Genomic DNA, 13,661 nt, shown 5'->3' with positions numbered 1-13,661 from the left:
GTGACCCCCAAACAAAGCCCCACACCCATTCAGCACTTAGCTCCCTCCTATTCCTCTTTTCCCCAGCCCCTGGCAACCACCAGACTGCTCTCTGCTGCCGCCAGTCTCTCCGTCTCCATGGATTTACTTATTCTAGATATTTCCTATAAATGGAATCATCCGATATGCGGCTTTCTGCTTGTGGCTTCTTTTGCTCAGCATCACGTGGGCAAGGTGCATCCACGTCGTAACGTGGATCAGTTGCCGTCTTCTTTTTTAGGGCTGAATAATGCTCCACTGTATGGACGTACGACCTTGATTAATTTTTAAATCATTCAGAAGTGATTACTCAGGCTGCTCTCTGGAGAAATCACTGTAGTGGGGCAAGAGTAGAAACAGGATGCTAAGAGTAGAAGTCCGTCGGAAGGTTCAGGAGACAGAAGATGGGGGCTTAGACTCGAGCGGTGGGGCTCAAGAGAGAGAGAGGAATCAGGGGTGACTGCAGGGCGTGGCCTGAGCAGCTGGGTGGGTGGCAAGGCTGGCTCCCACCCTGGGGAGGAAGTGGGAGGCGTAGTTTGGTGGGTTTGGGGAGACAAGGATTGTCTCTGGGCATGGATCGCTTGAGGTGACAATCCAAAATTCGAGAGGAGAAATACGGATTTCATTGTGCAGCTGAGCATGAATTATTTAACTCATCCCCTGTCTGGGTGGTTTCCCGTGTTTGCTGGTGTAGACAATGCCACCGTCCACTGGGCCTGTGGATTTGTGGGCGTATTCCTGAAGGAGAAACTCCTAACTGCGGAAGCACCGGGTCAGAGAGTATGAATGTTTTTTAAGCAGAGAGAGACTGCCAAATGGATGCTCAGAAAGGTTCCACCAATTTATATCCCCACCAAAAGTGCACGAGAATGTCACATTTCCACACTCTTGCCAACGAGAGGTATTCTCAATCTTTTTAAAAAAAAACCTCTGCCAATCTCAAAGGCCAAAAATAATACCTTATTGTTCCCACCTAAACAGAACATTACCTGGCTGCATATACTGATCCCCATGCGGACAGACTGTAATTTATCAAAGCATGGTTTTGTACTCAGTTGTTTCCAGGCATTTTTTTATTTGTTTGTGCTGTTAGAAACAACCATAAGCAAACATCTTTATGCACAAAAGCTTTGCCTGAACTGCAGCTGATTAGGACCGAGTCTCTGAATAGAGTGACTAGGTCAAAGAAGAGGACCCTCTGTATGGCTTTTGTTATAGATCGTCGAACCGTTTTCCAGAAAAGCTGCAGTGGTTTCTATACAGGCTCCTTCCCATGCAGAGAAGGTCATGCAGGTTTTCGGTTGGTTTTTAGATATTTAGACACCCGTCCCCCCATCCCCTGGTCATTTTTATAAATGGCAGATCACTTTGATTTTTCCTGTTTTGCCTGGTGGACCGCAGTGGGCCTTATGTGGTCAGGCGATAGACGGAGTCTGAGTCCAAGTTCGACTCAGAATGGGCCTGAGAGGTCCACAGACCCACCCTGAGTTTTCCCAGATCCCACTTGTATACTTGGAAGAGAACTGCGTGGCCGCCAGCAGAGTTGGGGCCATTATGGTAAAAGAACCAAGCGGAAGCTCCTAGAATTCCCTGCCTTTGCCAGGATAGTAACCCAAAAGCAGTTCTGCGTCCTTTGGGGGAATCGCAGAGATCAGTGCTGCCATGAACAGCTTGAAAGAAGCAGAGGTGGTGATCTCACCCCCAGTCAGCTAGCCGGTTCGGCCTGTGCAGAAGGCAGACAGAGCTTGGATGATGACTGGGGATTATTGTAAACGGAATCAGGCGGTGACTCCAACTGCAGTCCCTGGCCCAGATGAAGTCTCTTTACTGGAACAAGTCAACACAGCCCTTGGCAGCTGGCTTGAGCTACTGACCTGGCAAATGCTGTATTCTCCAGCCCGCTTTCTGGGGCCCACCGGAAGCCTTCCGTCTCGCCTTCCGCCGTCACCTAGGCCGCAGAGAACCTGATCTTGACGGCGCACCTGGGGTCGTGCTGGTCTTCTACCCTGGGAAGTCACATTTAAGGGGGTTGGCAGGAAACCCGCCACTGACATCTGTGGGTCAGGGTCCAATCTGGGCACAAAAATAGCACCAGCCACTTGAACGGAATCACAGCAGCTACTTGAACAGAGCGAATTTGATACAAAGAAGGTCAAGTGGTTAACCAGATGACTGAAAGAGTAGAAAAGCAAAGTAAGGGATCACCAGGTAAGGGGTGCAGGAAGCAACCACCGCCCTGAGGCCTAAGAGGACGGGGGAAGGAGTTGGAAAGGTGAAAACTCAGAGACTCAGATGAGGGGCCTCACGGAGCTGAAACTCAGGCATCTGAGGAGGGGCCGCTGTTTGTCTGGTACTGGTGACGTTTGGTGACTTGGGGATTTGGATGTAAGTTGTGAGTGGCTCCAACCCACTTACCAAACAACACACACGGCTTTTCATTTTGAGGGAGGCCAGGAGTGCACGAAGGCTCTGCAGCGAATCCCAGCTGCGTGCAAACTGATCTGCCACCTGGGCCCGTGACCCAGCAGATCCGGGGATATGCAGAGTGCTGGTGGCAAACAGGGACATGGGCACCCAGGGGTGACTCACAGTGCAGACCTCTGGGGTTTGGGAGTGGACTGTGCTCTCTTCTGCAGCTCACTAGTCTCCTTCTGAGAAAATGCTCATCACTGGGCCCTCATAGAGACCGAGCTGGGAGGGCCCACGTGGCCTGTTGTCATTTCTGCACGAGTCAGGGTCCTGCCAGGAGGGAAGGCATGCCGAATGTTTGAATGAAGAGCATTACTTACTAGGAATAAAGTTGTTAACGTGGTAACGAAGAGGGTAAAAGTTGAACTCCGATGCAGGGATCAGCAAACTTTTTCTGCGAAGGGCCAGATATAAGTATTTTTGACTTTCAGGCTATACCGTCACCGCTATCCAACTCTGTTGTTGGATGGAGAGCTGTCATAGGCGATACCTAAACAAATGGGCGTGGGTGTGTTCCAATAAAACTTTATGCACAAAATCCGGCGTTGGACTTGGCCTGAGGGCCACAGTTTGCACACCCTCACTCTCAGCTATCGTGGAAGTGGCAAGGCAGGAAATGGCTGCTTCCCTAGTTCTGAAGGAACGGTGAGGAGCGGAAACTACTGGAAACTTAGAGGAAGGTGCTCGCTGGCTGGCACTGGTTTCCCCAAGGGGCTCGGAGAGGCCGGCTCGGCAGGTGCAGGGAAGCCACAAACTGGATTCCTCTGCTGCCCCAGGAGGAACCATTGCCACACGGGTGCAGCACCCAGGCCGGTGAGCCTTCGCCTTCCTCCCTCCTGGCAGTGTCCCGCTGGCGCCCCCTACTGGCAGAATCTGACAGGGAGCTGATGGCAAAGCAGAATGGTGGTTTGCACAGAGCTGGGATAAAGGGCGAGTTTGGGGCTGGGTTGGAGTGCGCTGGTTGGCTTTTTGGCATTTAGACAGTCTCCCCGCCCCATCATTTCTGCAGACGGCTCATCATTTGGATTTTTCCTGATTTCATTCCAAAGATTAAATGTCAGCATCCCCCCTTTGGAGGGAAATCTTCTGTAAGAAATAGGTGACTCTTCTAGGAAATCTAGGGTGAGGAGGAGGAGGAGGAGGAGGAGGAGGAGGAGGAGGAAGGAGAGTTCCAAAGGCTCTAAGAGGACCTTAGGAGGAGTTTGCAGGGTTTAAGGAATGTCTGTCCTCCCTTCGGAATGAAATCCAAATCTGACCACCTCTCCACCACCACCTAGCCCCCCACCCCAAGTATTTCCATGGACTTCATTTGGTCCCCAGGACCCCTGCTTTCACTCTTGCCCCTGTGGTCTGTTCCCATGGTGGCCAGATCACATCACCCCCCTGCTCACACCCTCCGATATGACGTCCTCTGTTGTCTTTGGAGTAGAATCCAGCCCCCTTCCTTTGCTCCACACTTCCTTCACATTTGTTCTCAAGACCTCCCTGCAGCAGGGAGTATGTCCAAACTAGTATCTTCCAGCAGCCTCGATCCCCTTGCCGTGCCTTATTTTTCTTCATAGCACTTGTCACCACCCACCATTATGTGTTTATCTTCACCGCTGGATTCCCATAGCTAGAACCGTGCTCGTTCGGTGGTGGGTGTTCCGCTAATATTTGTCAAGTAGGTAAATGAGTTGATGGACAGACAGAATGGGCAGAGTGACTGCAACGGGGGGGATGCAGGGCAAGGTGGTGGGTGTCTTAGTCTGTTTGTGCTTCTGTAACAGAATACTGCAGACTGGGGGCGCTGATGAACAACAGAAATTTATTTCTCACAGTTCTGGGGGCTGAGAAGTCCAAGTCAAGGTGCCAACAGATTGGGTGTCTGGTGAGGGGCCTCTTCCTGGTTCGTAGACAGCCATCTTGCTGTGCCTCATATGGTGGAGGGGGCGAGGGAGCTTTCTGGATGGAACGGGATAAGGGCACTAAATCCCATTCATGAGCCTCCACCCTCATGACCTCCTCACCTTCCAAAGGCCCACCTCCTAACACCATCACGTTAGGGGTTAAGATTTCAGCAGATGAGTTTGTAGCGGGGACACAAACGTTCAGTATGTGGCAGTGGGCTGGGGGCCGGGTGGGGAGGGGCCTCTGGGGGCCGGGTGAGGAGTATGGATGACAGTGTAAGGAGAGTGGGAGTTGTTACTGGGTTTAAGCAGGGCTGCGGTGACCGAGGCTGTCATTTCTGGGGTCCCTCGGGCGACTGGCTGAGCTTTCCAGTCCTGAGACACGGTGATTGGGGCAGGAGCAGGGCAGCGAAGGTGGAGGAGGCGATCGATTCCAGAGGCATTTGGGGAGCAGAATCAGGAGAGCTTGAGAATGGAAGCGGTGAGGGGTGGAGGGATGTCAAGGACGACGCTGGGACGCTGGGGAGAGGGTGGAGGCTTCCGCCTGGGATGACCCGGGGGACGGATTCAGGCTGAGTTTGCTGTGTGTTGATGAGAAGTTCAAGGACCCGTTCACTCTAGTCATGTGCAAAGCGCCCATCTCCCGAGCTTCCCGGGACCAGAGAGGAGTCACACACCTGGACCCTGACCTCCGATGCCCCCGGCCATGGAGGGTGGAGACAGTGGACAGATGAAACCCCTAGAGGGGGACTGGTTCTGAATCCCAAGGTCAGCTAGAAGCCAGGGGCTTACCTTCACTGTGCCTCCATTTCTTCACATGTGAAATGGTGGGAAGGATGGTCCCTCAGACAGGGTCGCTCTGGGGACTACGTGAGCTACTCTGGGTGCGGGGGGGAGCCCTGAAATGGTGGCCACGAGGTACGTACATGCTGTGTGAGAGTGAGCCTCTGCACCCATGCGAGGTTCCGTGAAGCACAGGGAAGGAGAGCTTTCTCTGTCCGGGACACTCTGGGAGGCCCCCAGAGGAGGGGGGACATTCCTGGTTCTTCAGCAGAGGAGACACAATGTATCCAGTTGGCCCTGCTTTTGCAGGTTTCGTTGCGGAGGCAGAGAAGCGAACAGATGTTTTCCAAACTGAGCTAAATGCTGTGGTAGATCCAGGGCTGTCGAGACTGGGGGGGTCCAGAGAAGGTGCCGCAGAGGAGGAAGGGTGCAAGGGACCCTGTAGGGGTGGGTGGGATCCAGTTCTGCAGGGCAGAGTGGGACGCCCCGGGCAAGGCCGTGTTCAGTGATGCGGAGGCCAGAAAGCAGCTGGGTGAGACGGGGCTTGAGGCCCAGGAATATGGTGGGGAATGGTGGCAGCCCTGGGGGCCGTTCAGAGAGGCCAGTCTTGGTCAAAATCCAGCAGTGTTTGTTGGGAGCCCCTGTGTAGCTTCTGGGGTACACCTCTAGCTAGATAGGCAGGGAACTGGTAATTAAGTAGGAAAGCTAGTCCATTAATAAGCAAACAGGCAGGGTCAACTCTAGTAGGTGCAAAGCAGGATATGAAACAGGGTAATGGGTAATACGAGAGAATGGACCCTGGGGTGGGGTAAGTGGGGTCTGGAGGCCTCCCCTGGTGGGGAGGGCTGAAGGAGTGAAGTGTGAGCTAAGCCTCGAATGGTGAGGCAGAGCTCTGGAGGAGCACATGCAAAGGCCCTGGGGTGGGGGATGTGCCTGCCGTGTTGAAGAGCAAAAGACAGGCACTGTGGCTGGAGCCGAGTGGGTGAGGGAAAAGGGCCTGAGGCGAGGCCAGCAGGCAGGTGGGTCTCAGATCACCTAGGGCCTCTTGGCAGGGAAAGGGATTTGCTGTAGGTGCAGTGCAAAGCCACCCAGGGGATTTTAGCAGGGGACTTTCCCTTTGGACTGTGCGGTTCTGAGTAGTGGCTGGGGGGCCGGTGAGGTGGTTGATGCAGTTGTCAGGAGAGAGACTCTGATGGTCAGGGCCTGGACGGGCGGATGGACAGAAGTGGACAGATCTGAGTTGTGTTTTGGCAGCAGAGCTGCTGCCCTTGCTACTGGAGGAGATGTGGAGAATTCGGGAAAGGGAAGAAGTGGGTTAGGCCTAGGTGCTGGCCCGAGGCCAGGTGTCTAGAGTGGGGGAGGAGGCCAGGGAGCAGAGCAAGGGAGGGGACAGAAAGGGGCTGGGAGCCCTTTAGGGAGGAAGTGGGCTCCTGGTGCTGGGCCTAGGGACCCACAGCGCCCCCTTGAGCCCCGATTGCAAAGCCACTGCCTCCTGCTTTCTGAAGGGGAGACTCAGGCCCCCATGGAGGGCCTTCCCCAGGGCACACCTCCCGTGAGTGCATCGAAGTGATAGGACTCCTGTATTAGCTGATGTCGTTCCTGGCAGTTCACATATTAGGCATAAGAGTAGCAAGTGCATAAGAAGGGGCAAGATGCTCCTTACTCTCAGCACACCTGGGAATTTGCAAGGGTAGACCCCAAATCCAGCCATGTTTTGGGCCCATGCCGCAGTTTGCCGCCTCTGGATTCTGCTTTGGGGCTATGCCCACTCTCTGCGCTCAAGTCACACTGGGGCTGGTGCCGTGTCCCTCGCCCCATGGTAGCTGTTTGACCTGTGCCCCAGTTCCTTTCACACCTGTATTACCCCGTGTGCTCTGTCTCAGCCGCTTCCCTGTGAGTGTGTGTCTCCTCCCAGGCCAGTGAGCCAAGACCTCTACTTTTTTTTTTTTTTTTAAAGGTTTTATTTATTCATTCGAGACACAGAGATAGAGAGAGAGCACGAGCAGGGGGAGAGGCAGAGGGAGAAGCAGGCTCCCCGCTGAGCCAGGAGCCGGACATGGGGCTCAATCCCAGGACCCTGGGATCATGACCCGAGCCGAAGGCAGATGCTTAACCATCTGAGCCACCCAGGCGCCCCCAGGACCTCTACTCTTATTTCAGCCCTACAGTCATCTCTGCTTGAATTTGGAGTCAGTTCTGGGGTCCGGTGGAGGCCTGGGAGATAGTCAGTATGCCTGGAAGGTGTCTCCTGGGAGCTGGGTCCCAACTCCAGGACCAGGAGAGGTGTGTGAGACATCTTGCCCAACCCCCATTCCCATTTTGCAGATGAGCAAACTGAGGCCCAGAGATGTGGAAACCCCTGCCCGAGGTCACCCAGCGAACTCGGCAGAGTCAGAGCTCCCCTTTCCAGCACCCTGCCCTGTCCTGCCTGCTCCGTTATGCACATGCCTCGAGGGATCGCCCCTCCCCCGTGTGTCTCCTCCTCCCTACGCTGTGTCCGGGGCATGAGTCTGTCCGCCTGCGCCTGTGCGCCTGGTACATCGCTGGGCCAGCCTGTGTCTTAGCACGTGTGTGTGGATGTGGCGTGGTGAGCACAAGTCAGTGGTGGCATACACGGGACCCGATACAGTGCCCACGTGTGCCGTGTGTGGCGGGAGGGGTGTGCGAAGTGTTGGCATTTTCCCTGTCTTCTGTCTGGCCCACAGCTCAAAGCTAGCTAAGTCCACTAGAGCTGGAGCGAAATGATCCTTTTGGATGAGGGATTCTGGGTATGCCCGCCAGACACTAATCCAAACCCTTCTCTGTCCCACCCCACCCGCTCCCCACCCTCACCTGGAACCCAGGCACTCCTCCCCCATTGAAGACCGCGTGCAGCTCCCCCCGAGGTCATTCTGTCGGCTGAGCTGGGCACTGGTCCAGTCTGTGTGATGTCGTTCCTGGCAGTTCACATATTAGGCATAAGAGTAGCAAGTGCATAAGAAGGGGCAAGATGCTCCTCTGTCTGTGCACATGTGTAGGTCACCAGGGCCTGCCGGTGGCAGGGGAGGCTAGGTCCCATCTCTGCTTTACGGTCCCCCAGATCCAGCTTTACTGATGAGTGCCTTTGCCCCTCTGAGACTCAGTTTCTCCATCTATAAAACAGGGCTAGTAGTGGCCCTCCGGGAGCTGTTGGAAGGAGGTAACCCGTAGAGACTGTTACCTAGCGTGGAGCCTGGTGCAAAGTCAGTGCGTAGTAAATGCTCCATGTCATAAGCCGTCAAGATAGAAGAGGATAGCAAGGCCTGAAGAGAGCCCTGAGTGGGTCAGTGTCTTGGCATCTCCACGCCCACGTCAGGCTCTCCCCATGACCTGGTGGTGGGGGAAGTGGGAGCTATGCAGGTCCGTGAGGGGATTTATAAAGCAGGGCCTTCACAATGAACTTGACAGGATGAGGAGGGGCGGCTGGGCAGGGAAGGGCCACAGGAGCATCGTCCAGCAGACGTGAGATGACAGGGGCCTGATTCTGGGCCCAAGGTGCCGTTCTGGAGCGAGTGCGGGCTCCTGGCCCCTTCAGTCCCCCTCCTTTCTCTTTGTTGGCCCCTCAGGAGCTCTCTGTGCGTGTCTCCCTAACTGCCCGTCTGTCTCCCTGGCCCGCCCTGCTGCCCCCACCCTCCTTCCCCTCCAGCAGAAGGCGGACCTGGCGGTGGCGGCATTCACCATCACGGCCGAGCGGGAGAAGGTCATCGACTTCTCCAAACCCTTCATGACCCTGGGGATCAGCATCCTCTACCGAGTGCATATGGTACGGCTCCCCTGGACATGTGGAGGCTGTGGGGCAGGGGCTGGTGGTGGGGCTCATGCCTGTGTCCCCAAGGGAAGCAGAGGCTGCAGGCTGGACCGCGATGGGCCACTCGGGCTTGTGGGCGCCTGGCGGGGCAGGGGTTGGGGATGCACGCAGGTCAGTGTGGCTCCGGGCCTCACGCCCTCTCCCCGCAGGGTCGCAAGCCTGGTTACTTCTCCTTCCTGGACCCCTTCTCCCCTGCTGTGTGGCTCTTCATGCTTCTCGCCTACCTGGCTGTCAGCTGTGTCTTGTTCCTGGCCGCAAGGTGAGTCCACTGCCTGCCGCCCAGGAACAGGCATGGGTTGGGGCATCTGTGACCGTCCCGCACATTCTGTCCTGGCCTCCACGCCGGGCCTCGGATTCCTGGGCCCTCCTATGTCCCTCTCTCCCTGTCTATGTGCCCTGTCTCACCCTGTGGCTCTGACTTGCTCTGCGGTTCTCTCTCTGGGCCTGTCCCCTTCCCACTCTCTCTCTTCCTCTGCTTCTCTCTCTGTATCTCTCTGTGCATCTCTTTCTGCCTTTTCTGTGTGTCTTTCTATCTGTATGTGTGTCTCTCAGCCTCTGTGTTTCTTTCTACCTCTTCTCTGTGTGTGTCTCTTCTGTTCATCTCTCTGTCTCTCTTTTCCCTCCTTTTCCTAACTGGCCCCCCATCTCTTCTCATCCTGGTGTCTCTGTCTCTTTCCCCCGTGTCTGCCCTTTTTCTCTCTACCTCGGCTCTATCCTCCCCTCACTCCCATGTCTCTCCACAGGCTGAGCCCCTATGAGTGGTATAACCCCCACCCGTGTCTGAGGGCGCGCCCCCACATCCTGGAGAACCAGTACACGCTGGGCAACAGCCTCTGGTTCCCAGTGGGGGGCTTCATGCAGCAGGGCTCGGAGATCATGCCCCGGGCGCTGTCCACGCGCTGCGTCAGTGGAGTCTGGTGAGTGGCCTTCTGTCTGTCCCACCCTGGGTGGGGAGGGCCCCTTCTGAGGCCTGGGTGGATTCTGGTCCCCCTCCGTCAGATGTGTGACAGGGAATGGGGTGGGGAGAGCTGAGGCCCAGCTCTGCCCCCTGCTAGCTGTGTGACCTTGGCTAGGCCACATCCCCTCTCCATGCCTCAGTCTCCTCACCTGAAAAATGGGGATAAAAATGCCCATGTCTCAGGTTGTAAGGATTCAGCTGGGAATACAGCAAAAGTGCTTCTGCTGACATGAGAATTGTAACTGGAACGGCATAAGCACGGCTGTTCCTGGCTTGCATGCACCCTGGCGGTCACGGAGACCTGGGGCAGCCTTCACTGTCCAGGGGCACCTGCTCCCTCAAGTCCCCTGGTGACCCCAGTAACTCAGACAGAGCTTACTTTATCCCTGGAACGAGCTCCAAGAAGCCACATGTCGGAGAGCAGACACCGTCAACTCATGTCTGTTTGGCCCACCACTTTTCTAGAATTTTGAATTAGCAGCATTTAAAAATTGGGCAAATTCACTCATAAATCCAGATTTCTCACCCTTCTTGAAAATTTGGGGGCTCCGGTAGCGCCAGATGAGCCGGCATTCTCCGGGTTCATGCATTAGAGCACTGAGACCAGGGACCCCCCGGGCCACTCGCTCTAGCACTGCCCGATCCCTGCCCTGCTCCCTGGGCCCTTCCTGAAGAGCATTTCTTCCTCACCTCGTCCCTGTCCCTGAGAATTCATGCCTCAACAGCCAGGCAGCAGAAGCTTCTCGAGCCCCTCCTGGTGCCAGGCACTCAGGTGAAGAATCCAGCCTCAAAAGGCAGACAAGCCGAGCAGAAACAGCTAAACAGATAAATACAGGAACATCCTATTTGATCCCAAGAATAGATAAAGCCCAAAGACAGTGTCTAATTCAAAACTCATTCAAGACTAACGTTGAGTGGGTGGCAGGTTTTGCTCTGCCCACTAAGTGGGATTGACTGCCATAGAGCAAGTTGTTGGCAATTTGCTTGGTCCACTGGCTTTGCACCTTTTGAGTCTAGATGACATTTTTTTTTTTAAAGATTTTATTTATTTGACAGAGAGAGAAACAGTGAGAGAGGGAACACAAGCAGGGGGAGGGGGAGAGGGAGAATCAGGCTTCCCGCCGAGCAGGGAGCCCGATGCAGGGCTCAATCCCAGGACCCTGGGATCATGTGACCTGAGCCGAAGGCAGACGCTTAACGACTGAGCCACCCAGGTGCCCCTTGATGACATTTTTTTTTAACATCTCGGGACTGGCATCATTCCAAGTGTCACGTACTTTGTATTAGTCTCCTATTGCTGCTGCAACAAGTAAGACAGGTTTAGTGGCTTAAAGCAACATAAATGTATTCTCTTACAGGTCTGGAAGTCAGAAAGCCGAAATCTCACTGGGCTCAAGCCCAGGTGGGGGCAGGGCTGGCTCCTTCTGGAGGCTCTAGGGGAGGATCTGTTTGCCTGACTTTTCTAGCATCTAGAAGCCACCTGCATTCCTCGGCTAATGGCTGCTTTCTCTGGCTCTGACCTCCTCCTTCCACTTATAAGGACCCTTGTGATACCACTGGGCCCACCCAGATAATCAGGGATAATCTCCCCATCTCAGATTCCTTAACTTCATCTTATCTGCAAAGGCTCCTTTACCCCGTAAGGGGACATACTCATGAGTTGCAGGGCTTCGGATGGAGACATCTCTGGGGGCAGGGGTCCTTCTTCTGCCTACCACATACCCCAGTTGCAATTAAAGCAAACAGGGCACGTGGGAGAGGACAGTTGGGAATGTGGGTGCTCAGGGAAGCCTCCTTGAGGAGGTGACATCTAGGCTGAGCCCTAAAGGCTAAAACAGAGGCGTCCAGGCCCAGGAGATGGAGGAGCATTCCAGACAGTCTACGGAGGCACGTGGCCCCACTGTGACAAATCTGGCCGAGTCCTCAGGTCAGGTGGTGGACGGGTGACCTCCTCTCTGCAGACCGTCCCTTCTGCTCCTCCGTCAGGGACCCCTTCCCCTGCTGGGTATTCTCTGCCTGTACTCATCACCATCACCCCGGCAGCCTCCAGTCACACCCACCCCTGCCCCACTGGAGACTTTGACCCCAAGCTCACTCTCTTCTCCACCCTAAGTCCTTCCACGCGTTCACTTGGTAACTTGGTCAGTGGAGGTCTCAACAGATGTTTCCTAGTCTCTAACTGGGTCCCCAGCATGATGACACAGCAGTCCAATGCCACTAGCCTAGGGGACTTGGCTGCCAGTGGAGCCCGAACCCGCCTCCTGGACCCTTCGTCTTCAGGGGCCATTGGGGCCACAGCCTCCTATAGCTGGACCCAAGGGCTCCGCAGCATTCAGGACAGCCCCGCCTCCAGGTCAATGCTTTTGAGGTTCTGCCTGACCGCAGCCCCGCCCTCTCCCCCCCGCCCCCTGCCCCGCCGGGCCACTCTCATACTCCTTGCACCTCCCTTTTTCCTGCTCTCTGAAACCTGCCGGCTTTCCGGTCCGTCCACCTCAGGTAGGCTCCTAGGCTGTGCCTTCAGCCACTCTTTTGCCATCGTCCTCAACTCCTCCTCAGGTTGTCCTGTCCTCCGAGTCCTCCTGGCAACCTCAGATCTAGTCCTTAGCCTGGCTCCTCCTCCCCCTCCCCGGCTCCACCCGGGTCACTGGGGACCCCTTTACTGATGCGTCCAATACATGGACTTAGCTACCCTCCTTCTAGAAACTCCTCGCTTCCAGGCTCTTGTGGCCTTCTGGTTCCCTCCTTCCTCTTTGGACCCTGTTTCCTTGCACCAGGGGGTGACTGCCCTTTGCCATATCTCACGTGAGCTCCTCCCTCCACACGGGTGATGTGTCAGTGCCTGCAGACCCAGCGCCTTTGTTTTACGACAAATGTTTTGCGACAAATATTTTCTAACATCTGCTTTCCCACCCTGATGAAATTCAAGGATAATATATCTACTTACACACCTGCCTACACATGATTTAAAACAAATCGGTAACATGCCCTGATTGCAATACAAGGGAGAGAAAGGGAAGTGATCTATGGTAGAATAATAGGATAGCAATGCATCAACACTTGGGAGGGGCTATCTCGAACGACAGAAAGCAGGAGTCAGAGAGCTGCACCGACTTATAACAGGTACATCGGGAATGGGGAGAGGTGAAACCATTTAAAAGAATTGTGTCTACACCTGAGACTTGACACTTTAAAATGGTTGGTAAATGAGTGTGTTGGTACAAATACAAATCACCATGAGCGTGGCGATTTCCTAATACAACTTCTCCAAGAGTCTTGGTCTGGTGTTTCAGAAACTGTGAGCACAGCTGCCATTGGAGACCTGAGTTCCAAACGGTGAAGGGTTCTTGGCAAAGTTTCCAACACAACATCCAGTCGTTCCTCAGTCTGAATAACAGATGCGTTTCTAGAAACTTCGGTTTCTGTTATAACCATGCAAAAACATTGTTAGTTTTTATGTACCAAGGAGTTAGGCTCAGAGAGTCATGCACCGGATTTTCCCTGTTGTTTAGACTGCGCTGCATTGCTGGACACCTGCCCCCATCCACTGACACCAGGAGCCAGCAGGATGCCCCATGCCTAACCAAGGGTCTTCTTCAAACACCTCCCAGGGGGCTCCCCTTGTGCTTCGAGACTGACACTGACCAAGTCCTCACCTCCAGACCCTCCCCATGCGTGTCCAACAGACATCCCCAAAACAACTTGTCCAAAACAGAGTATA

The 13,661-nt window shown here is 54.8% G+C and overlaps 1 protein-coding gene across 2 annotated transcripts in view; it reads left to right on the top strand.

The window, feature by feature from the left end:
- GRIK5 (glutamate ionotropic receptor kainate type subunit 5) overlaps positions 1-13,661 on the top strand; it is a 54,007-nt gene that overhangs the window by 24,725 nt on the left and 15,621 nt on the right. The window contains exons 13-15 of one of the 2 annotated variants that reach the window (XM_021692259.1): positions 8,824-8,940; positions 9,135-9,244; positions 9,729-9,902. In XM_021692259.1, coding sequence (XP_021547934.1) covers positions 8,824-8,940; positions 9,135-9,244; positions 9,729-9,902 — 401 coding nt within the window. The remainder of the gene's footprint in view (positions 1-8,823; positions 8,941-9,134; positions 9,245-9,728; positions 9,903-13,661) is intronic. The other variant, XM_021692260.1, reaches the window with a different exon arrangement.

The sequence above is a fragment of the Neomonachus schauinslandi genome, chromosome 16 (genome assembly GCF_002201575.2).
Source record: "Neomonachus schauinslandi chromosome 16, ASM220157v2, whole genome shotgun sequence".
NCBI lineage: Eukaryota > Metazoa > Chordata > Mammalia > Carnivora > Phocidae > Neomonachus > Neomonachus schauinslandi.
Note: the sequence above shows the minus strand (reverse complement) of the source record. Positions and strands in the feature narration are given on the sequence as shown.